We start from the raw sequence: 22,591 nt of genomic DNA on the forward strand, positions 1-22,591 counted from the left end.
ATATAATAATAAATAATTGTACATAATTTCTGTGCCAACTAAAATAATTCAACTGGATTTAAATCTCAAATGTTAGATTCACCACATGCAGTAGATGGGAATTGATTATCACAAGGTCAGGTATCAACTTTTCTTCAGGGAGAGAAAACATTTTTTTATCGCTGAATGTTCTCTGGAGATAGTTCATTAATTGGCAACAACAAAAGAGAAGACCAGCATCTTAAATGTAAAACATGTCATTAGCAAGTTATATCTTGTTTTAATACAACAATGAGGAAGCCTCTCTTAAGGGAGATGTTTTAATAGGGAGGATGTATTGTCTTTTCAGACGGCGGTTTAAGTCTATTCAGGGCGATACCAATTAAAGTGATATGATATGTTACGAATAGGAATTTGTACAAGTATGTTAAGAATTTGTAAGTGCTGAAGATCCCGGACTGCATCTTTAACCCTTTAGCCCTATTCTCAACTGGCTGGCAGAGCATGTTTTGATAATGGATTTCGAAGTGGATATGAAAAGAAACTTGACGTTAACTTAATTGGTCAACTCCCCCAGCCACACTGCATCAAAAAACATACTTTGTATATTTTTGGGTTGCTGCAGTTCAGTGTTGTGGCACTGTAACTTTGCTCACTCGGGACTGTAAGAACTCTGTCACAAAATATATGGGATAAGAGGCAGGAATTCAGTTGATGAGGGATTAAAATTGCACCATTCCTGTTAGTAGAGACCTATGAAAAGAAATTAAAATGTAAAAAGCCTAAAAAGTAAGAATTTTGTAAAAATGTGCTCAACCAGGCGGTTGTCACTGTATGTAATAAAAGAGAACTGCACTTTGTCATACATTATTATCTCAAAATGTCTGAATATGTGGGAAACATGGTGGAAGAACCTGGATCATTTGAAATATATAATTCCTTTGGAGGCACATTGTAACATACACAACCTGAAAACACATCCATTTCAATGTAATTGAATATTCATGTTTGAACATAAATTACCATAAAATGTATTATTTTTTATATAAATCCACATTTACCAAAGCTTACCCATCTATAAACTCCATTGAAGCAGACCTAAAGTATGTTTTTTAAATATTGTTGAGATGAGTAAAATCAAATTTATTTATATAGCCCTTCATACATCAGCTGATGTCACAAAGTGCTCCACAGAAACCCAGCCTAAAACCCCAAACAGCAAGCAATGCAGGTGTAGAAGCACAGTGGCTAGGAAAAACTCCCTAGAAAGGCCGGAACCTAGGAATAAAACTAGAGAGAAACCAGGTTATAAGGAGTGGCCAGTCCTCTTCTGGCTGTGCCGGGTGGAGATTATAACAGAACATGACCAATATGTTCAAATGTTCATAGATGACCAGCATGGTCAAATAATAATAATCACAGTAGTTGTCGAGGGTGCAACAAGTCAGCACCTCAGGAGTAAAAGTCAGTTGGCTTTTCATAGCCGATCATTAAGAGTATCTCTACCGCTCTGTCTCTAGAGAGTTGAAAACAGCAGGTCTGGGACAGGTAGCACGTCCGGTGAACAGGTCAAGGTTCCATAGTCGCAGGCAGAACAGTTGAAACTGGAGCAGCAGCACGGCCAGGTGGACTAGGGACAGCAAGGAGTCATCATGCCAGGTAGTCCTGAGGCATGGTCCTAGGGCTCAGGTCCTCCGAGAGAGAGAAAGAGAGAACCCATTACAGCACTTTGTGACATCAGCTGATGTAAGAAGGGCTTCATAAATACATTTGATTGAATGCATTTCAATTCACAGGTGTGCCTTGTTGAAAGTTGATTTGTGGAATTTCTTAATGCAATTGAACCAATCAGTTGTGTTGTGTTGTGACAAGGTATACAGAAGATGGCATATTTGGTAAAATACCAAGTCCATATTATGTCAAGAACAGCTCAAATAAGCAAAGAGAAACGACAGTCCATCATTACATTAAGACATGAAGGTCAGTCAATCCGGAATTTCAAGAACTTTCAAAGTTTCTTCAAGAGCAGTAGCAAAAGCCATCAAGCGCTATGATGAAACTGGCTCTAATGGGGACCACCACAGAAAAGGAAGACCCAGAGTTACCTCTGCTGCAGAGGATAAATTCATTAGAGTTACCAGCCTCAGAAATTGCAGCCCAAATAAATTCTTCACAGACTTCAAGTAACAGACACATCTCAACATCAACTGTTCAGAGGAGACTGTGTGAATCAGGCCTTCAATGTCGAATTGCTTCAAAGAAACCACTACTAAAGGACACCAATAAGAAGAAGAGACTTGCTTGGGCCAAGAAACACGAGCAATGGATATTAGACTGGTGGAAATCTGTCCTTTTGGTCTGATGAGTCCAAATTTGAGATTTTGGTTCCAACTGCTGTGTCTATGTAAGACGCAGAGTACGTGAACGGATGATCTCTGCATCTGTGGTTCCCACCGTGAAGCATGGAGGAGGTGTGGGGATGCTTTGCTGGTGACACTGTTCGTGATTTATTTAGAATTCAAGGCACACTTAACCAGCATGGCTACCACAGCATTCTGCAGCAATATGCCATCCCATCTGGTTTGCGCTTAGTGGGACGGTAATTTGTTGTTCAACAGGACAATGACCCAAAACACACCTCCAGGCTGTGTAAGAACTATTTGACCAAGAAGGAGAGTGATGGAGTGCTGCATCAGATGACCTGGCCTCCACAATCACCCGGCCTCAACCCAATTGAGATGGTTTGGGATGAGTTGGACCGCAAAGTGAAGGAAAAGCAGCAAACAAGTTCTCGGCATATGTAGGAACTTCTTCAAGACTGTTGGAAAAGCATTCCAGGTGACACCTCATGAAACTGGTTGAGAGATGCCAAGAGTGTGTCATTAAGGCAAAGGGCGGCTACTTTGAATAATCTCATGTTTTGATTTAACACTTTTTTTGGGGGTTACTACATGATTCCATATGTGTTATTTCATAGTTTTGATGTCTTCACTATTATTGTACAATGTAGAAAATAGTAAAAAATAAAGAACCCAATGTGGTCACTAAAGTCCGATTTGGCAGTTTTCACTGCATAACATTTAGAAGTTTCTTTTCAGGTTTAGAAGAAGTGACTACTAAATGCTAACTCTCGTTCGTATAAACTGGTAGCATAGGCAGCATACAGTGGTGGTAGTCAGTTGTTTTTAACTAATGCAGTTGATTGGTGATGATGACATGAACATGCATCTATACATGCGGTAAAGCAGCGTTGGACTAGTAACCTAAAGGTTGCAAGATCGAATCCCTGAGCTGACATGGTAAACATCTGTCGTTCTGCCCCTGAACAAAGCAGTTAACCCACTGTTCCCCGGTAGGCCGTCATTGTAAATTAGAATGTGTTCTTTAACTGACTGGCCTAGTTAAATAAAGGTGAAAAAAAGAAAAAAGAACGGTCATTCGAACTCGACCAAAACAATGGAATTGCCATGGAAACACGTGGGAGAAAGATACTGAACAGCAGTATCAGCAAAATTAGCATACGTTTAGGCTATTGTTTGTGTTTCACACAATGTTGTGGTAACAATTTGAGTATAATGTTTGCATATGGATGTCAATCCCAACACATGTTCATGTCATCAATCAACAGCAATACAGTTAAACGACTAACCACTGAATTCTGTATGCTAACTAGCTTATATGAACCAGAGTCAGTGTTTCGCTGGCATTTACCGCATCTATGGCATTGCTGGTATGGCTGTATTTTGACTTCTCAACCGCCTGGTAGAGATCTGTTATTTCCTAAATAAACATCAAGTTGAAAAAAAAACATTGATAGTACCTATTTGAGTTCTTAGTAGTAGGAATTTCAGTAAAAAAAAAGAAAATACAAATGTTTTATAAGAATAGACCGGTAAAGGTTTAAAAGAACAACTGGCCAAGTGTTTGAATAAGGGAGCAGGTCAGTCTCAGAAGATGAGCAGGGCTGCAGTGGCTGGCGGTACATGTGTGACTCACAACCAACATCTCCCCCTCCTCCTCCCGCTCTTTCTCTCTCTCACTTGCGCTTTCACACCTTTTATTTCCTCTCACATTGGAGGGGAAAAAAATAACGGTTTATCCATTATAACCACAACATAATATGCAAAAGTGGCTTCCACACTCATTTCTCTCCCTCTCTCCTGTCATCCTTCTCAGCAACAGAGAAAAGAGCGAGAGATGGTGAGACAGCAAGAAAAGGGCCCCCATCGGAGACTTGACGATATCAGGAGGGAGGAGGATAGGAGGCTGGCCGAGAGGGAGCAGGTAACCAACCACGAGAAGCGCAGGAGCACAATCAGCCAATTGTGAGAGGTGTGGGCGTAGCCTACTCTGCAGGCCACTCTGGCTGTGGAATGTCCGTGAGCTGGTTGCCATGGCAGCAGGGATCTAAATTAGAGTATTTATACACAGATGAGTTTTCTGTGGGTGAGCTCAGTTTCTGCGTCTCCCTTTTGCTTCGTTTCTGCTCTACCTTAGTAACACTGTGACTGACATTATATCACAGTCAACCTACGTTTTATAATCAATTCTCATTCTCCTTTTCTCCATAAACCGTTTAAATCTCCTACCATTGCCCGTTTCTAAGCGATAACTAACCTGCCACGAGTCCTAAATGAAGAAGCGATGCAATTTATATGGATTTGTATTGTAGAGGCTAACAGTCAAACTACAAAAGCTAATACCTTTTTGCAGTAGCTTTTAGTTAACCTGTAGAATTTTAAAGCCATGACAAATCACTAAGGCTGTGTACTAACTAGTGTATGTCAGTCATAATTTCCCCCCTACATCGTGGTCTATTTATATCTATCCTCTTCTTCTTCATTGTCTTTCCTTTCCCTCTTCACCCCTCCTCCACCTCTCTCTTCAGGAGTTCATAAGACATAAGTTAGAGGAGGAACAGCGGCAGTTAGAAATCCTTCAGCAGCAGCTGCTTCAGGAGCAGGCACTGCTCATGGTAACTCTCTTCCTTCCTTTCTCCTGCAGTCACCTCCTCTCCTCAGCCCTAGTCTACCCCTACCTCTGCCTGCAGGGCATACTGCTTACCTTACCCTCCTCCTCCTACTGGCACTTCACACCTCTCACCACTAGAGGCGCCAAGCACTCCAGTTTGATGGTTTGCACTAACGTACTGAATTTTGCTTCTTCATTTTACGAAAACATTTCTTGAGAGAACTAGAGGATCATTGAGAGAACTCTGAGAATAAGGCCCTTGTCTATGTGTACCCTGCATGATGTCCCCATCTTTGTATGTAGGATTGTGTCTGTTTGGGGGGCATGTCAAAGGGGTGTGTATTGTGTACTGGCCATGCTCAGGCCTAGAAAAGTCTGCTTTGACCCTATCATGGTGTGTGTGCAGGAGTACAAGCGTAAGCAGCTGGAGGAGCAGAGGCAGTCTGAGCGTCTGCAGAGGCAGCTGCAGCAGGAGCATGCCTACCTGGTGTCCCTGCAGCAGCAGCAACAGGACAAGAAGCCCCAGCCCCTCTACCACTACAGCAAGAACGTGGAGCCCAACAATAAGCCTGCATGGGCCCGAGAGGTACAATAATGCCACACGGACATGAACAGTGGAACATGCTATAACTTCAACTTAAATAAGCCCTATCGACCACACCTTTCATTAAATAGGGTTTTATAACCTAGAGTAATACCAGAGGGATATATTTAGCAATTACCCTGTAACAAGCTAGCATCAAGCAGTTATGCAGTATCACCTTAAATGTCATCTTTTTTCCTGATAGTTAGTCTGATTCGACATCTCTGTGATGGGCTTTCTCCCTACCTCTCCCTGTCACTTCTCCCTTTATTTCCTTCCATTTTCCTCTTTTCCTCTGTCTCAGGTGGAGGAGCGCAGTAAGCTCAACAGGCAGGGCTCCCCCAAAATCTGCAACACTGTCTCTGACACTGCCATCCAATCACGCTCTGACTCCATCAGCCAATCCGGAGGGGGCCAGGCTTCTCAGACCCCGCCTATGCAGCGGCCTGTTGAGCCTCAGGGGGGACAGGGCAAGGTGTGTGTTGGTGTTTGTTCATCTGGGAATATATTTGTGTGTGCTTTATTAATATGTTTCCCTTGTTACAATATAGTGTGGACATGTTGTTGAAATACTGGTTTATCACAATGGAGACAAAGTTGAGAGAAAAATGAGATGTTCTTTCCTTCCCCCATGTCTTTTTCCTTGGACTGCATTAACCCTTGTCTAATAATGTTTATTTTCCCGTTATTTATTTTCAATCTTCTTTTCCTTCCTTTTCTCCCCTCTCCTCCTCCTGGACCCACCCCTTTCCCTTCTTATTGCTTTCATATTGTCTTATTTCCCAAATTTTATAAAATGGCAAAAATCCCTAAATGCCCTGCACAATCCTCCCTCCTATCACTCTATTTTGCTTGCTCTCACTACCTGACCCTGCCCTTTCCTCCACCTCCATACTTACTTCCTCCGTTCCCTCCTTCCTCACTGCTGCACCACTGCAGTTCCAGATGGCCCACTTGGTCCCGCTGAAGCCCTACGCTGCCCCTGTCCCCCGCTCCCAGTCCCTGTGTGATCAGCCCACTAAGACCATGTCCGCCTTCCCCACCCAGGATCCCTCCCCCACCCCCCGCCCCGTCCACTCCAGGGAGCTGGTCCGACAGAACTCTGATCCCACCTCCGAGAGTCCCGCCCCACAGCCTCGCAAAAGGGAGGACCGCGGCCCCTGGATCCGCCTGCCAGAGATCGAACAGCCGCCCAAGGTGAGAGACCACCTGCTGGGTTTTAGTCTTTTAGATATATTGTACCAGTCAAAGGTTTGGACACACCTACTCATTCAAGGTTTATTTGTTATTTTTTACTATTTTCTACATTGTAGAATAATAGTGAAGACATCAAAACTATGAAATAACACATATGGAATCATGTAGTAAGCAAAAAAGTGTTTAACAAATCAAAATATATTTTATATTTGAGAATCTTTAAAGTAGCCACCCTTTGCCTTGACAGCTTTTCACACTCTTGGCATTCTCTCAACCAGCTTCATGATGTATTCGCCTGGAATGTATTTCAATAAACAAGTGTGCTTTGTTAAAAGTTCATTTGTGGAATTTCTTTCCTTCTTAATGCGTTTCAGCCAATCAGTGTTGTGACAAGGTAGGGGTGGTATACAGAAGATGGCCCTATTTGGTAAAATACCATGTCCATATTATGGCAAGAACAGCTCAAATAAGCAAAGAGAAATGACAGTCTGTCATTCCTACAAGACATGAAGATCAATCTGGAACATTTCAAGAACTTTCCATGTTTATTCAAGTGCAGTTACAAAAACCATCAAGCGCTATGATGAAGCGATCTCATGAGGACCGCCACAGGAAAGGAAGACCCAGAGTTACCTCTGCTGCAGAGGATACTTTCATTAGTTTTAACTGCACCTCAGATTGCAGCCCAAATAAATGCTTCACAGAGTTAAAGTAACAGACACATCTCAACATCAACTGTTCAGAGTAGACTGCGTAAATCAGGCCTTAATGGTTGAATTGCTACAAAGAAACCACCATTAAAGGACACCAATAAGAAGAGGACGCAGAGTAGGTGAACGGATGATCTCCACATGTGTGGTTCCCACCGTGAAGAATGGAGGAGGTGTGATGGTTTGGAGGTGCTTTGTTGGTGATACTGTGTGACTTATTTGGATTTCAAGGCACACTTAACCAGCATGGTTACCACAACATTCTGCAGCAATCCGCCACCCCATCTGGATTGCGCTTAGTCCCACAATCATTTGTTTTTCAACAGGGTAATAACCCAACACACCTCCAGGCTGTGTAAGGGCTGTTTGACCAAGAAGAAGAGTGATGGAGTGCTGCATCAGATGACCTGGCCTCCACAATCGCCCAACCTCAACCCAATTAAGATGGTTTGGGATGAGTTGGACCACAGAGTGAAGGAAAAGCAGCCAACAAGTGCTCAGCATATGTGGGAACTCCTTCAAGACTGTTGGAAAAGTATTCCTTAGGAAGCTGGTTGAGAGTATGCCAAGAGTGCAAAACTGTCATCAATGCAAAGGGTGGCTACTTTGAAGAATCTAAAATATATTTTGATTTAACACTTTTTTGGGTACTACATGATTCAATATGTGTTATTTCATAGTGTTGATGTCTTCTCTATTATTCTACAATGTAGAAAATAGTAAAAATAAAGAAAAACCTTTGAATGATTAGGTGTGTCAAATTTTGACTGGTACTGTATATTTACAAAATATATGGGGAAATGAAAATGATGCAGACAATTACATTGATGAGAGCTACAATCTATCTGAAATATTAAAGCTGATTTACCTGAAAATTGCAGATGTACTTCATGTTTTGTACACCTAGTGTACATGCATTAGAGGCCAATGGAACGCAGACTGTGGGGGATAGAAGGACTTCGCATTGGAGCACATTAGCAAATCAGATTTAACAAAGTGGATATTCGTTATCTGTCATGATTGATGTATTGCAACAGGCCAACAATGTGGTCACTAAAGTCAGATTTGGCAGTTTTCACTGCATAACATTTAGAAGTTTCTTTTCAGGTTTAGAAGAAGTGACTACTAAATGCTAACTCTCGTTCGTATAAACTGGTAGCATAGGCAGCATACAGTGGTGGTAGTCAGTCGTTTTTAACTAATGCAGTTGATTGGTGACGATGACTTGAACATGCATCTATACATGCGGTAAAGAGGTCAATCGAAATCTACCAAAACAATGTAATTGCCATGGAAATACGTGGGAGAAAGATCCCACATCTCCTTCTTGCCCCCCAGCAAAATTAGTCTACGTTTAGGTTATTGTTTGTGTGTTTCACACAATGTTGAGGTAACAATTTGAGTATAATCCTTGTTTTTGGATGTCAACCCCAACACATGTTCATGTTTAACACTTTTTCCATCTCTAATCCCGCCGTACCTTCTCCACTATGCAATCCGTTTTCCGAGCTGGTCACGGGTGCACCTCAGCCACGCTGAAGGTCCTAAACGATATCATAACTAACATAGATTTTAAAAAACAGTACTGTGCATCTGTCTTCACCGCCCTGGCCAAGGCTTTCGACTCTGTCAATCACTGTATTCTTAATGGCAGACTCAACAGCCTTGGTTTCGCTAATGATTGCCTCGCCTGGTTCACTAACTACTTCTCAAACCGAGTTCAGTGTGTCAAATTGGAGGACCTGTTGTCCGGACCTCTGGCGGTCTCTATGGGGGTGCCACAGGGTTCAATTCTTGGGCTGACTCTTTTCTCTGTATATATCAATGATTTCGCTCTTGCTACTGGTGATTCTCTGATCCACCTCTACGCAGACGACACCAGTCTGTGTAATTCTGGCCCTTCTTTGGACACTGTGTTGACAAACCTCCAGACGAGCTTCAATGCCATACAACACTCCTTCCTTGGCCTCCAACTGCTCTTAAATGCTAGTAAAACCAAATGCATGCTCTTCAACCGATTGCTGCCCGCACCCGCCCGGGTGACTAGCATCACTACTCTGGACGGTTCTGACTTAGAATATGTGGACAACTACAAATACCTAGGTGTCTGGTTAGACTGTAAACTCTCCTTCCAGAGTCACATTAAGCATCTCTAATCCAAAATTAAATCTAGAATCGGCTTCCTATTTTGCAACAATCCCTCCTTCACTCTAGCTGCCAAACATACCCTCGTAAAACTGACTATCGGCGATGTCATTGACTTCGGCGATGTCATTTACAAAATAGCTTCCAACACTCTACTCATCAAATTGGATGTAGTCTATCACAGTGCCATCCATTTTGTCACCAAAGCCCCATATACTACCCACCACTGCGACCTGTATGCTCTCATTGGCTGGCCCTCGCTTCATATTCGTCGCAAAACCCACTGGCTCCAGGTCATCTATAAGTCTTTGCTAGGTAAAGCTCCGCCTTATCTCAGCTCACTGGTCACCATAGCAACAACCACCTGTAGCACACGCTCCAGCAGGTATATTTCACTGGTCATCCCCATAGCCAACACCGCATTTAGGCCGCGTTTCCTTCCAGTTCTCTGCGGCCAATGACTGGAACGAATTACAAAAATCAATGAAGTTGGAGAGTTATAGCTCCCTCACTAACTTTAAGCTGCTCTGTCAGCTGTCAGAGCAGCTCACAGATCATTGTAGCTGTACACAGCCCATCTGTAAATAACCCATCCAACCAACTACCTACCTCATCCCCATATGTTTTAGTTTTTTTCTGCTCTTTTGCACACCAGTATTTATACTTGCACATCCTCATCTGCACATCTATCACTCCAGTGTTAATTGTAATTGCTTTGCCTCTGTGGCCTATTTTTTTGCCTTACCTCTTTACTTAATTTGCACACACTGTATACAGATTGACACTACATTTGTTTATCCCATGTGCAACTCTGTGTTGTTTTTGTCACACTGCTTTACTTTTTCTTGGCCAGGTTGCAGTTGTAAGAACTTGTACTCAACTGGCCTACCTGGTTAAATAAAGTTGAAATAAAAAGTAAAAATAAAGAAAAACCCTTGAATGTTTAGGTGTGTCCAAACTTTTGACTGGTTCTGTATATACAAAAGTATGTGGACACCCCTTCAAATTTGTGGATTCGGCTATTTTAGCCACACCTGTTGCTGACCTGTGTATAAAATCAAGCGCACAGCCATGCAATCTCCATATATAAACATTGGCAGTAGAATGGCCTTACCGAAGCGCTCAATGACTTTCAACATCGCACCATCATGGAATGCCACCTTTCCAACAAGTCAGTGTGTCAAATTTCTGCCCTGTTAAAGCTGCCCCGGTCAACTGTAAGTGTTGTTATTGTGAAGTGGAAATGTCTAGCAGCAACAACGGCTCAGCCGTGAAGTGGTAGGTCACACAAGCTCACAGAATGGAACCGTCGAATGCTGAAGCGTGTGGTGTGTAAAAATTGTCTGTCCTCGGTTGCAACACTTACTACCGAGTTCCAAACTGCCTCTGGAAGCAACATCAGCACAAAAACTGTTTGTCAGGAGCTTCCAAGCCTAAGATCACAATGCCAAGCGTCTGCTGGAGTGGTATAAATCTCACCACCATTGGACTCTGGAGTAGTGGAAACCCGTTCTCTGGATTGATGAATCATGCTTTACTATCTGGCAGTTTAACAGCCAAATCTGGGTTTGGCGGATGCCAGGAGAATGCACCATTTTATGGTGAAGGGAAATCTTAATGCTACAGCATACAATGACATTCTAAACGATTCTGTGCTTCCAATTTTGTGGCAACAGTTTGGGGAAGGCCCTTTCCTGTTTCATCATGACAATGTCCCCGTGCACAAAGCGAGGTCCATACAGTAATGGTTTGTTGAGATCGGTGTGGAAGAACTTGACTGGCCTGCACAGAGCCCTGACCTCAACCCCATCGAACACCTTTGGAATGAATTGGAATGCAGACTGCGTGCCAGGCCGCAGTGCATCAGTGAGGTCTGGCACTGCGGGGAAGCAAGTCCCTTCAGCAATGTTCCAACATCTAGTGGAAAGCCTTCCCAGAAGAGTGGAGGCTGTTATAGCGGCAAAGGGGCTACCAAGTTCATATTAATGCCCATGATTTTGGAATGAGATGTTCGACGAGCAGGTGTTCACATACTTTTGGTCATATAGTGTATTTAGTAATGTCGGATATCTCTATCTTTCGCAGATTCCCCAGAGGACCGCCTCCATTGCCACAGCTCTCAACACCAACCTATCGTCTGGCATCAGGCATCCAGTCAGAGCCAGGTAACTCAGACGGACAAATCTTAGTTACTCTCATTCTAATTCCGGCTCCTAGAACCAAATCTCCCGCTACTTGATTTAGGTTTTGGCGGCAAACACTTTCCAATCGGTCTTAAAGAAGTCCATACCTCCCTCTGCCAAAGCCTGTTCCCAGTCTCGCCCTCCCTCTTCAGAAAGGGCACATGGGTATTCCTATTTTATGCACTACATGCTAGCGTGGAGGTATCTGGCGACGTTTTCGATGAAACTATTTAGCGGGCAAGCAGTGTTTAGAGAATTAAACAACCTAAACAACACCCCGAAATCATGCACCAAACAGAATGTTTTACTCCCTGTCTCACTCATGAGCTCATTTGGCAATACATTCACATTTTAAACACGTGTCAGAAGACTATTCTGATTCCAATCATGACCCATGGATGATGATAGATCATGACAGAGTTATGATATTCACCTCTTGAGGTTTTAATAACTAATAATCTTATCTCTTCCTTGTAACAGCAACCCAGACCTCAGCCGCAATGACCGCTGGGAGAGAGGAGATAGCATGAACCTCGTATCCAATCTACCCCAGACTGGCTCTCTGGAGAGGCACCGGATACTCAGTGAGTCTATCACATTCTCTGTGATTCTGCTTATCTATCTCCTTCTCTTTCTGTTGATCCCTCTTATGGAATGAAAACAAGTCCCAGCAATGATGTTAGCAAATCCATGTTGACATTCAGAATGTTGGTTTCAGGCTCCTCCAAAATAGACTCCCCCATACTAGGCCATGACGGGCGCATGGCGGGGCACAAGCCAGGGGAGTCTCGCACGTCGTCCCGCCCCAGTCGCCCTGCTGTAAGTACCCCTCACCTGTAGAACACCCTCACTATGAACACTGCATGAAGGATATTCAGACACTTTACACACCCTTCCCATTTGTCAGCTGTTCACATGCATCTTCTTTTCAGCTTATCACTTTTTAAATGAATTTTCACTGACTATTCTGCACTATTGTAACACCTGCACTCACTCCCCAACCCTACAGCGGATCTTTTTCTGGATATTGACTCCTACACTAACAGTTTCTCTTTTTTTCATATCCTATTCTCTGCACTTTTCTTTTTCTCTCTTCCTACACCACTCACTTCCCTGTTTGTCCACTGCTTCTTCCAATGCACAGAGTTACAAGAGAGCTATAGGAGAGGTTAGTATCTGTGTGTGTGCTGTGATACACATGTATTGGTTTCATTATGTCAGGCTGCTGTGTTAAGTTACACATGCCTGTCATAGTCCTAGTATGCTGGCAAAACCTGTCGTCTGTGTGTCGTGTGTGTGTGTGTGTGTGTGTTCAGGACCATGGGCTGTATGCTAAGGAGCGTCCTGAGGAGCAGCCCAGACCTCCGGTGAAGGCCAATGACTACTCCTCATCCTCAGAAGGCAGTGAGAGCAGTGAGGAGAGTGAGAGTGGAGAGGGGAATGAGGAGGAGGACAGCCCTACAGACCGGTCAGTACCAGGGTGGGAGAACACACACACTGACAAACAGGAAGGAGAAAAAAGGAGAGACAGCTTATTGTGTGAATAATGACATTGAAAGGAGAGACTGCTTCTCGTGTAAATAATGACATTGAAAGGAGAGACGGCTTCTCGTGTAAATAATGACATTGAAAGGAGAGACGGCTTCTCGTGTAAATAATGACATTGAAAGGAGAGACGGCTTCTCGTGTAAATAATGACATTGAAAGGAGAGACGGCTTCTCGTGTAAATAATGACATTGAAAGGAGAGACGGCTTCTCGTGTAAATAATGACATTGAAAGGAGAGACGGCTTCTCGTGTAAATAATGACATTGAAAGGAGAGACGGCTTCTCGTGTAAATAATGACATTGAAAGGAGAGACGGCTTCTCGTGTAAATAATGACATTGAAAGGAGAGACGGCTTCTCGTGTAAATAATGACATTGAAAGGAGAGACGGCTTCTCGTGTAAATAATGACATTGAAAGGAGAGACGGCTTCTCGTGTAAATAATGACATTGAAAGGAGAGACGTCATTATTCACACAAGAAGCCATCGAAAGCCCATTCTTATCCTCTATTATACCGCCACTCTCACCTTCCCTTCTGTCATTTTCCTGTCTACTTCATATCCTCTGCTGTTCTGTCATTTTCCTTTCTACTTCATATCCTCTGCTGTTCTGTCATTTTCCTGTCTACTTCATATCCTCTGCTGTTCTGTCATTTTCCTGTCTACTTCATATCCTCTGCTGTTCTTTCATTTTCCTGTCTACTTCATATCCTCTGCTGTTCTGTCATTTTCCTGTCTACTTCATATCCTCTGCTGTTCTATCATTTTCCTGTCTACTTCATATCCTCTGCTGTTCTGTCATTTTCCTGTCTACTTCATATCCTCTGCTGTTCTGTCATTTTCCTGTCTACTTCATATCCTCTGCTGTTCTGTCATTTTCCTGTCTACTTCATATCCTCTGCTGTTCTGTCATTTTCCTGTCTACTTGACATCCTCTCCTGTCTGTCTTTAGTCCCCGGGATGCCGACACTGACTCGGTCAACACCATGGTGGTTCATGAGGAGGAGGAGGGCGAGGGAGGGGAGGAGGGGCAGGCTGGAGTCTACAGGGACCAGACCATGCTGGTGCAGAGGGTGAGTTGATGTCTTTCAGGAAGTAGCCTACTGGACTAGAGAGTAGTCATCTGTATTAAACACACATATGTATACATGCATGTGTGTGGAGTTGTGTAATTGTGTGTGGGTGGTCAGGTTACTCTTTATGTAGGAGGTTGTGTTGGGCCATTGTGACTGGTTTGTCCCCGTTGCCTGGCAGACACCAGAAAAGCGGAGCCACAATGGATACACCAACCTGCCTGATGTGGTGCAGCCCTCCCACTCCCCCACTGACTCCGCCTCCCACTCCTCCCCTGGGAAAGACTCTGTCTATGATGTGAGTCTCTCTGACTGTCTCCCTGAATACAAGTACAATCATGGACATGGTTCTCTGCCCAAAACTCCATTCTCTCCCTTCCTTCCTGTTTCCTCCAGTATCAGTCCAGGGGTCTAGTCAAGGCGTCAAGTGGCAAGTCCTCCTTCACCACATTTGTTGACCTGGGCATGTACCAACCACCAGGTGACACTGCGGATGCCATCTCTGTGGGCAGTAAGTACAGACAGAATGTCTCATCAAGAGGTTAAATGAGGTTCCCCTATACACCCTCAATTCCTTAGTTCCCTATTCTAGTCTCTAGCTTCATTACTCGGCTCACAATCCAGCATCTTTTACTTTACTGCTGTAAGTAAATCTGAGTCATGGAAATGTCTCACAGCAGGAGGGCAGCATTTTCCCACAGTAGCTTGATTCAATATCATTCCCTTAAGGAAGTTTTCTCTCCTCTTCCCTCTAAACTTTGCCTGCTTCTCTGCCTCCCTCCTGCTGTGTCCAGGCCTGGGCTCCAGGTTTGAGCAGCTGAAGATGGAGGTGAGGAAAGGCTCCATGGTGAACGTGAACCCCACCAACACACGCCCCCACAGCGACACCCCCGAGATTCGCAAGTACAAGAAGAGGTTCAACTCTGAGATCCTCTGTGCTGCTCTCTGGGGTGAGACAGATGGCATGCTGGTCTAAGCTATAGCCAACACTGTAATCATGTTATTCCATCCACCATGAGCATCTTTTACATATTTCCTGTAGGTCCTGATTGTTTGCATTTTGGGAATATTTGTATCTGTGTGTGATTCCCAGGTGTGAACCTGCTGGTGGGGACGGAGAACGGTCTGAAGCTGCTGGACCGTAGTGGTCAGGGGAAGGTCTACCCCCTCATCAATTCCCGCAGGTTTCAACAAATGGATGTCCTGGAGGGACTGAACCTACTCATCACCATATCAGGTGATTAGTACTGCTCAGCACTTGAACAACACTCTGCGCTCACCTGGGGTCCGTTCAGGATTGTCACAAAATCTTCAGATAGAATCTGTTAGCTCTACATTTTGCCTTTCTATCTGCAACGTTCTGAACGTTTCATTTCAACTGAATACACCCGTGGCTAGTTAAGGATCATATCACCTCTACCTTACCTGTCACCATAGACCTACTTCAATTTGCTTACCGCCCCAATAGATCCACAGACAATGCAATCACACTGCACACTGCTCTATCCCTTCTGGGCAAGAGGAATACCTATAAGAATGCTATTCATTGACTAAAGCTCAGCATTCAACACCATAGTACCCTCCAAGCTCATCATTAAGCTAGAGGCCCTGGGTCTAAACCCCACCCTGTGCACCTGGGTCTTGGACTTCCTGACGGGCCGTCCCCAGGTGGTGAAGGTAGGAAACAACACCTCCACTTCACTGATCCTCAACACGGGCCCCATAAGGTTGTGTACTCAGCCCCCTCCTGTACTCCCTGTTCACCCATGACTGCGTGGCCATGCACGCCTCCAACTCAACCATCAAGTTTGCAGACAACACAACCATAGTAGGCCTGATTACCAACAATGACGAGACAGCCTACAGGGAGGAGGTGAGGGCCCTGGCGGAGTGGTGCCTGAAAATAACCTCTCACTCAATGTCAACAAAGCGAAGGAGCTGATCGTGGACTTCAGGAAACAGCAGAGGGAGCACCCCCCTCTCCACATCGTCAGGACCGCAGTGGAGAAGGTGGAAAGCTTCAAGTTCCTTGGCGTACACTTCACTGACGATCTGAAATGGTCCACCCACACAGACTTGTGTGGCGCAGCAGTGCCTCTACAACCTCAGAGGAGGCTGAATGAATTTAGCTTGGCTCCTAAGACCCTCACAAACTTTTAGAGATGCCCCATTGAGAGCGTCCTATTGGGCTGTATCATCACTTGGTATGGAAACTGCACCACCCGCAACCGCAGGGCTCTCCAGAGGGTGGTGCAGTCTGCACAACGCATCACCGGGGGCAACTACCTACCCTCCAGGACACCTACAGCACCCGATGTCACAGGAAGGCCAAAAAGATCATCAAGGACATCAACCACCCGAGCCACGGCCTGTTCACCCCACTATCATCCAGAAGGCGAGGTCAGTACAGGTGCATCAAAGCTGGGACCGAGAGACTGAAAAACAGCTTCTATCTCAAGGCCATCAGACTGTTAAATAGTCATCACTACCACACGGTTACTCAACCCTGCTCCTTAGAGGCTGCTGCCCTATGTATATAAACATGGAATCACTGGTCACTTCAATAATGGAACACTGGTCACTTCAATAATGGAACACTGGTCACTTCAATAATGGAACACTGGTCACTTCAATAATGTTTACATACTGCTTTATTTGTCTCATGTATATACTGTATTCTATTCTACTGTATTTTAGTCAGTGCCACTCAGACATTGCTCGTCCTAATATTTATATATTTCTTAATTCTATTATTTTACATTTAGATTTGTGTGTATTGTTGTGAATTGTTAGATATTACTGCACTGTTAGAGCTGTGAACACAAACATTTCACGACACCCGCAATAACATCTGCTAAGTATGTGTATGTGACCAATAAAATTTGATTTGATTTGACAAGGACCTGTGCATCACAAACTCCATCTGTTGCTACTCAGCCCCTTTTCTTATCCACTGTAATAACCTCTTCCTGTGTGTGTGTGTGTGTGTGTGTGTGTGTGTGTGTGTGTGTGTGTGTGTGTGTGTGTGTGTGTGTGTGTGTGTGTGTGTGTGTGTGTGTGTGTGTGTGTGTGTGTGTGTGTGTGTCCATCCCAGGTAAGAAGAACAAGGTGCGTGTGTACTACCTGGCCTGGCTGAGGAACAAGATCCTCCACAATGACCCGGAGGTGGAGAAGAAGCAGGGCTGGACCACTGTAGGGGAGATGGAGGGATGTGTCCACTACAAAGTGGGTGAGTAAAGGAATTTATTGAACCGTGTATCTATTATCAATGCATTTTCCAACCATGTATATTTACACAAATGTTTTTTGCCTTTTTGGTAGTGTTTATTTATAGTAATATATAAAGGCTCTAATCCTGCTTTGTTGTTTGTGTCTAGTGAAATATGAGAGGATCAAGTTCTTGGTGATAGCTATGAAGAATGCGGTGGAGGTATATGCCTGGGCTCCCAAGCCTTATCACAAATTCATGGCCTTCAAGGTAGGTCTCACTTTTCCTGCCTTATTGTTCTGAGTGCCAGGTGTTCTATTTCCCCTCATCCAGTCACCCAGAACAACATTCATAACCCCTTATGTTCTCCCTCTTTCTCCTCTCGCTTTCCGTCTCCCATCTCTCTCTCTCTCTACTCTCCTCTAGTCCTTTGGTGACCTGCCCCACAGGCCCCAGTTGGTAGACCTCACTGTGGAGGAAGGTCAGAGGTTGAAAGTCATCTATGGCTCCATTGCTGGCTTCCACGCCATCGACGTTGACTCTGGGAACAACTATGACATCTACATCCCAGTGCATGTAAGTGGATAAGTTTCTAGTGACACCACACACAGATAAACAAGGCCAGACAGAAACTATGGGGGCAGAATATCCTTAAGCCCCCACAAGTTCTTCCAAATCAGATAGAATACATTCACACCTAAAATAGCTACAGAACATGAATAATAACCTGTTTTATTGATTAGAAGCCCAAACTTGACAGGTATTGATGTAAAAACCTCCTCCACAGTTTTCACCCACTTCTTGCTTGCTATACATTTCTGTCTCTTCACAGCCGTGTGGAAGTACTGGAGCCCAATTTTTCATGACTTCTGACTCGACCATTGGTGACTGACTCGCCTTTTTGTGACTTGTCTTTTCACTTGGACTGAGTATGCTACTAGGATAAGCAGAATATTAGCAGAACTGTGTGTGCAGAGCAGCAAGGCTTCTGTTCTCTAGCAGTGGGAAGGACGCACCACAGCCTACATCAGCTGGTGAGCTGCTGCGATGCAAGCAATGAGTGTGGACAGACAGGCAAGGCAGGCTCTGTGTCCCCGTAACCACCAGACTACTATTTAGCTTTGCCTGGTTAAGAAACACCAACTGCTTTATGAAATTGAAAACCATAGTATTGAGTTTAAGAGTAAAACAGTCTAGCTATTTCTCTCTCACCTTGAGCATAGAAAAGTAGGCTCTTTGAATTTGTCGTCTCACTCTACCCTTCTAATTTCCCCCCTGCAACCTATAGCTAGGTTCTGACTAGTCTTAAGATTTCAATCTGCATTAAAAAACCTACACAAATATCAGTGGGCGATTTACAAAAAAGTAGCTGAGAGCCTGTTACAATTATTGCAAGTAATAGTCTGGTCAATCTGACAGGAGCAATAGCCAATTCCATCTAGAGAACATTCATCCATTACTAACTTGACATAACTATTGAACATTACATTAAAATAAAATGTGTGAGCCTGTGTATGAATTACTTATTTGTTTCATAGTCAATTGCATATTGCAGCCATTTATCACCATTGGGCAACAGGAGGTAAATCTTGCGTTACCTCAATGCTCATATTAAAATCTTCCCACCATCCTGCCACTAGTTGTTGCTGGGAAGATTTCTTCTACTACATCTGAGCTAAATCAGTAGAGGCGCGAATCTCTAGCAACAGACGAGCATCGAGCCATCAGTACGAGTGTGCAAACAGCAGTAACCAACTACCAAACCCCAAATCATTCATTTTGCTTTCCAAAGTTTTTCAGAAGATGGTGCAAAGAGTGTGGCGCAATGTCAAATGTGTAACAGAAAAATAGAGAAGATCGGAACCACTTCGAACTTCAAAACTCAGACCCAGTGAATCAGACGTGAGCACTTAGACCAGGACTCAAACACTGAGACTCAGACTTCAGCCATAGGGACTCTCGTGACTCGGACTTAGCCATAGGGACTAGTGACTCGACAATTGGTGATTCGTACTTAGCCATAGGGACTGGTGACTCGACAATTGGTGATTCGTACTTAGCCATAGGGACTGGTGACTCGACTATTGGTGATTCGTACTTAGCCATAGGGACTGGTGACTCGACTATTGGTGATTCGTACTTAGCCATAGGGACTGGTGACTCGACTATTGGTGATTCGTACTTAGCCATAGGGACTGGTGACTCGACTATTGGTGATTCGTACTTAGCCATAGGGACTGGTGACTCGACTATTGGTGATTCGTACTTAGCCATAGGGACTGGTGACTCGACTATTGGTGATTCGTACTTAGCCATAGGGACTGGTGACTCGACTATTGGTGATTCGTACTTAGCCATAGGGACTGGTGACTCGACTATTGGTGATTCGTACTTAGCCGTAAGGACTGGTGACTCGACTATTGGTGATTCGTACTTAGCCGTAGGGACTGGTGACTCGACTATTGGTGATTCGTACTTAGCCGTAGGGACTGGTGACTCGACTATTGGTGATTCGTACTTAGCCGTAGGGACTGGTGACTCGACTATTGGTGATTCGTACTTAGCCGTAGGGACTGGTGACCCGACTATTGGTGATTCGTACTTAGCCGTAGGGACTGGTGACTCGACTATTGGTGATTCGTACTTAGCCGTAGGGACTGGTGACTCGACTATTGGTGATTCGTACTTAGCCGTAGGGACTGGTGACTCGACTATTGGTGATTCGGACTTAGCCGTAGGGACTGGTGACTCGACTATTGGTGATTCGGACTTAGCCGTAGGGACTGGTGACTCGACTAATGGTGATTTGGACTTAGCTGTAGGGACTGGTGATTCGTACTTAGCCGTAGGGACTGGTGACTCGACTATTGGTGATTCGTACTTAGCCATAGGGACTGGTGATTCGTACTTAGCCGTAGGGACTGGTGACTCGACTATTGGTGATTTGGACTTAGCTGTAGGGACTGGTGACTCGACTATTGGTGATTCGTACTTAGCCATAGGGACTGGTGACTCGACTATTGGTGATTCGTACTTAGCCATAGGGACTGGTGACTCGACTATTGGTGATTCGTACTTAGCCATAGGGACTGGTGACTCGACTATTGGTGATTCGTACTTAGCCGTAGGGACTGGTGACCCGACTATTGGTGATTCGTACTTAGCCGTAGGGACTGGTGACTCGACTATTGGTGATTCGTACTTAGCCGTAGGGACTGGTGACTCGACTATTGGTGATTCGTACTTAGCCGTAGGGACTGGTGACTCGACTATTGGTGATTCGGACTTAGCCGTAGGGACTGGTGACTCGACTATTGGTGATTCGGACTTAGCCGTAGGGACTGGTGACTCGACTAATGGTGATTTGGACTTAGCTGTAGGGACTGGTGATTCGTACTTAGCCGTAGGGACTGGTGACTCGACTATTGGTGATTCGTACTTAGCCATAGGGACTGGTGATTCGTACTTAGCCGTAGGGACTGGTGACTCGACTGTTGGTGATTTGGACTTAGCTGTAGGGACTGGTGACTCGGCTATTGGTGATTCGTACTTAGCCGTAGGGACTGGTGATTTATACTTAGCCGTAGGGACTGGTGACTCGACTATTGGTGATTCGTACTTAGCCGTAGGGACTGGTGATTCGTACTTAGCCGTAGGGACTGGTGACTCGGCTATTGGTGATTTGGACTTAGCCGTAGGGACTGGTGACTCGACTATTGGTGATTTGGACTTAGCCGTAGGGACTGGTGACTCGGCTATTGGTGATTTGGACTTGGCCGTAGGGACTGGTGACTCGGCTATTGGTGATTCGGACTTAGCCGTAGGGACTGGTGACTCGGCTATTGGTGATTCGGACTTAGCCGTAGGGACTGGTGACTCGGCTATTGGTGATTCGGACTTAGCCGTAGGGACTGGTGACTCGGCTATTGGTGATTCGGACTTAGCCGTAGGGACTGGTGACTCGGCTATTGGTGATTCGGACTTAGCCGTAGGGACTGGTGACTCGGCTATTGGTGATTTGGACTTAGCCGTAGGGACTAGTGACTCGGCTATTGGTGATTTGGACTTAGCCGTAGGGACTGGTGACTCGGCTATTGGTGATTCGTACTTAGCCGTAGGGACTGGTGATTTATACTTAGCCGTAGGGACTGGTGACTCGACTATTGGTGATTCGTACTTAGCCGTAGGGACTGGTGACTCGACTATTGGTGATTCGTACTTAGCCGTAGGGACTGGTGACTCGGCTATTGGTGATTCGGACTTAGCCGTAGGGACTAGTGACTCGGCTATTGGTGATTTGGACTTAGCCGTAGGGACTGGTGACTCGACTGTTGGTGATTCGTACTTTGCCGTAGGGACTGGTGACTCGACTATTGGTGATTTGGACTTAGCCGTAGGGACTAGTGACTTGGCTATTGGTGATTTGGACTTAGCCGTAGGGACTAGTGACTCGACTAGTGACTCGATCAGTGCATTTAACTGTTAGGTCAAAAAAATATTATACTCCTTCTCTCTGTGTGTCCAGATCCAGTGCCAGATCATGCCCCATGCCATCGTGTTCCTGCCCAGCTCGGACGGCATGGAGATGCTGCTGTGCTACGAGGACGAGGGCGTCTATGTAAACACCTACGGACGCATCATCAAAGATGTGGTGCTTCAGTGGGGCGAGATGCCCACCTCCGTTGGTATGGCACATGTGTACAAACACATACACACTACACTTCCTCTTAAAGTTGCTGTGTTCTGAGTTGTCTCCCTCTCTTTCTCTCTGTTCAGCCCATATCTGCTCTAACCAGATCATGGGCTGGGGAGAGAAGGCCATAGAGATCCGTGCTGTAGAGACGGGCCACTTGGACGGAGTCTTCATGCACAAGAGAGCCCAGAGGCTCAAGTTCCTCTGTGAGAGGAATGACAAGGTGGGTCACACACTCACACAAACAGGTACGCACACACATGGATTCAGAAATGTACCCGATCTATATGTGTGTGGTTGTA

General features: G+C 44.9%; 1 protein-coding gene across 5 annotated transcripts in view; it reads left to right on the plus strand.

The window, feature by feature from the left end:
* The window catches only part of LOC109875630 (misshapen-like kinase 1), a 60,202-nt gene that overhangs the window by 29,051 nt on the left and 8,560 nt on the right, over positions 1–22,591 (plus strand). Inside the window, exons 12-31 of one of the 5 annotated variants that reach the window (XM_031808247.1) lie at positions 4,156–4,263; positions 4,868–4,954; positions 5,357–5,536; positions 5,838–6,008; positions 6,473–6,730; positions 11,671–11,750; positions 12,249–12,352; positions 12,487–12,587; positions 12,913–12,936; positions 13,085–13,236; positions 14,268–14,388; positions 14,570–14,686; positions 14,785–14,899; positions 15,183–15,338; positions 15,482–15,625; positions 17,483–17,617; positions 17,766–17,866; positions 18,023–18,172; positions 22,122–22,281; positions 22,373–22,512. In XM_031808247.1, coding sequence (XP_031664107.1) covers positions 4,156–4,263; positions 4,868–4,954; positions 5,357–5,536; positions 5,838–6,008; positions 6,473–6,730; positions 11,671–11,750; positions 12,249–12,352; positions 12,487–12,587; positions 12,913–12,936; positions 13,085–13,236; positions 14,268–14,388; positions 14,570–14,686; positions 14,785–14,899; positions 15,183–15,338; positions 15,482–15,625; positions 17,483–17,617; positions 17,766–17,866; positions 18,023–18,172; positions 22,122–22,281; positions 22,373–22,512 — 2,604 coding nt within the window. The remainder of the gene's footprint in view (positions 1–4,155; positions 4,264–4,867; positions 4,955–5,356; positions 5,537–5,837; positions 6,009–6,472; positions 6,731–11,670; positions 11,751–12,248; positions 12,353–12,486; positions 12,588–12,912; positions 12,937–13,084; positions 13,237–14,267; positions 14,389–14,569; positions 14,687–14,784; positions 14,900–15,182; positions 15,339–15,481; positions 15,626–17,482; positions 17,618–17,765; positions 17,867–18,022; positions 18,173–22,121; positions 22,282–22,372; positions 22,513–22,591) is intronic. The other 4 variants (XM_031808250.1, XM_031808248.1, XM_031808249.1 and 1 more) reach the window with 4 other exon arrangements.

This window comes from Oncorhynchus kisutch, linkage group LG28 (genome assembly GCF_002021735.2).
Source record: "Oncorhynchus kisutch isolate 150728-3 linkage group LG28, Okis_V2, whole genome shotgun sequence".
NCBI classification, from domain to species: Eukaryota; Metazoa; Chordata; class Actinopteri; order Salmoniformes; family Salmonidae; genus Oncorhynchus; species Oncorhynchus kisutch.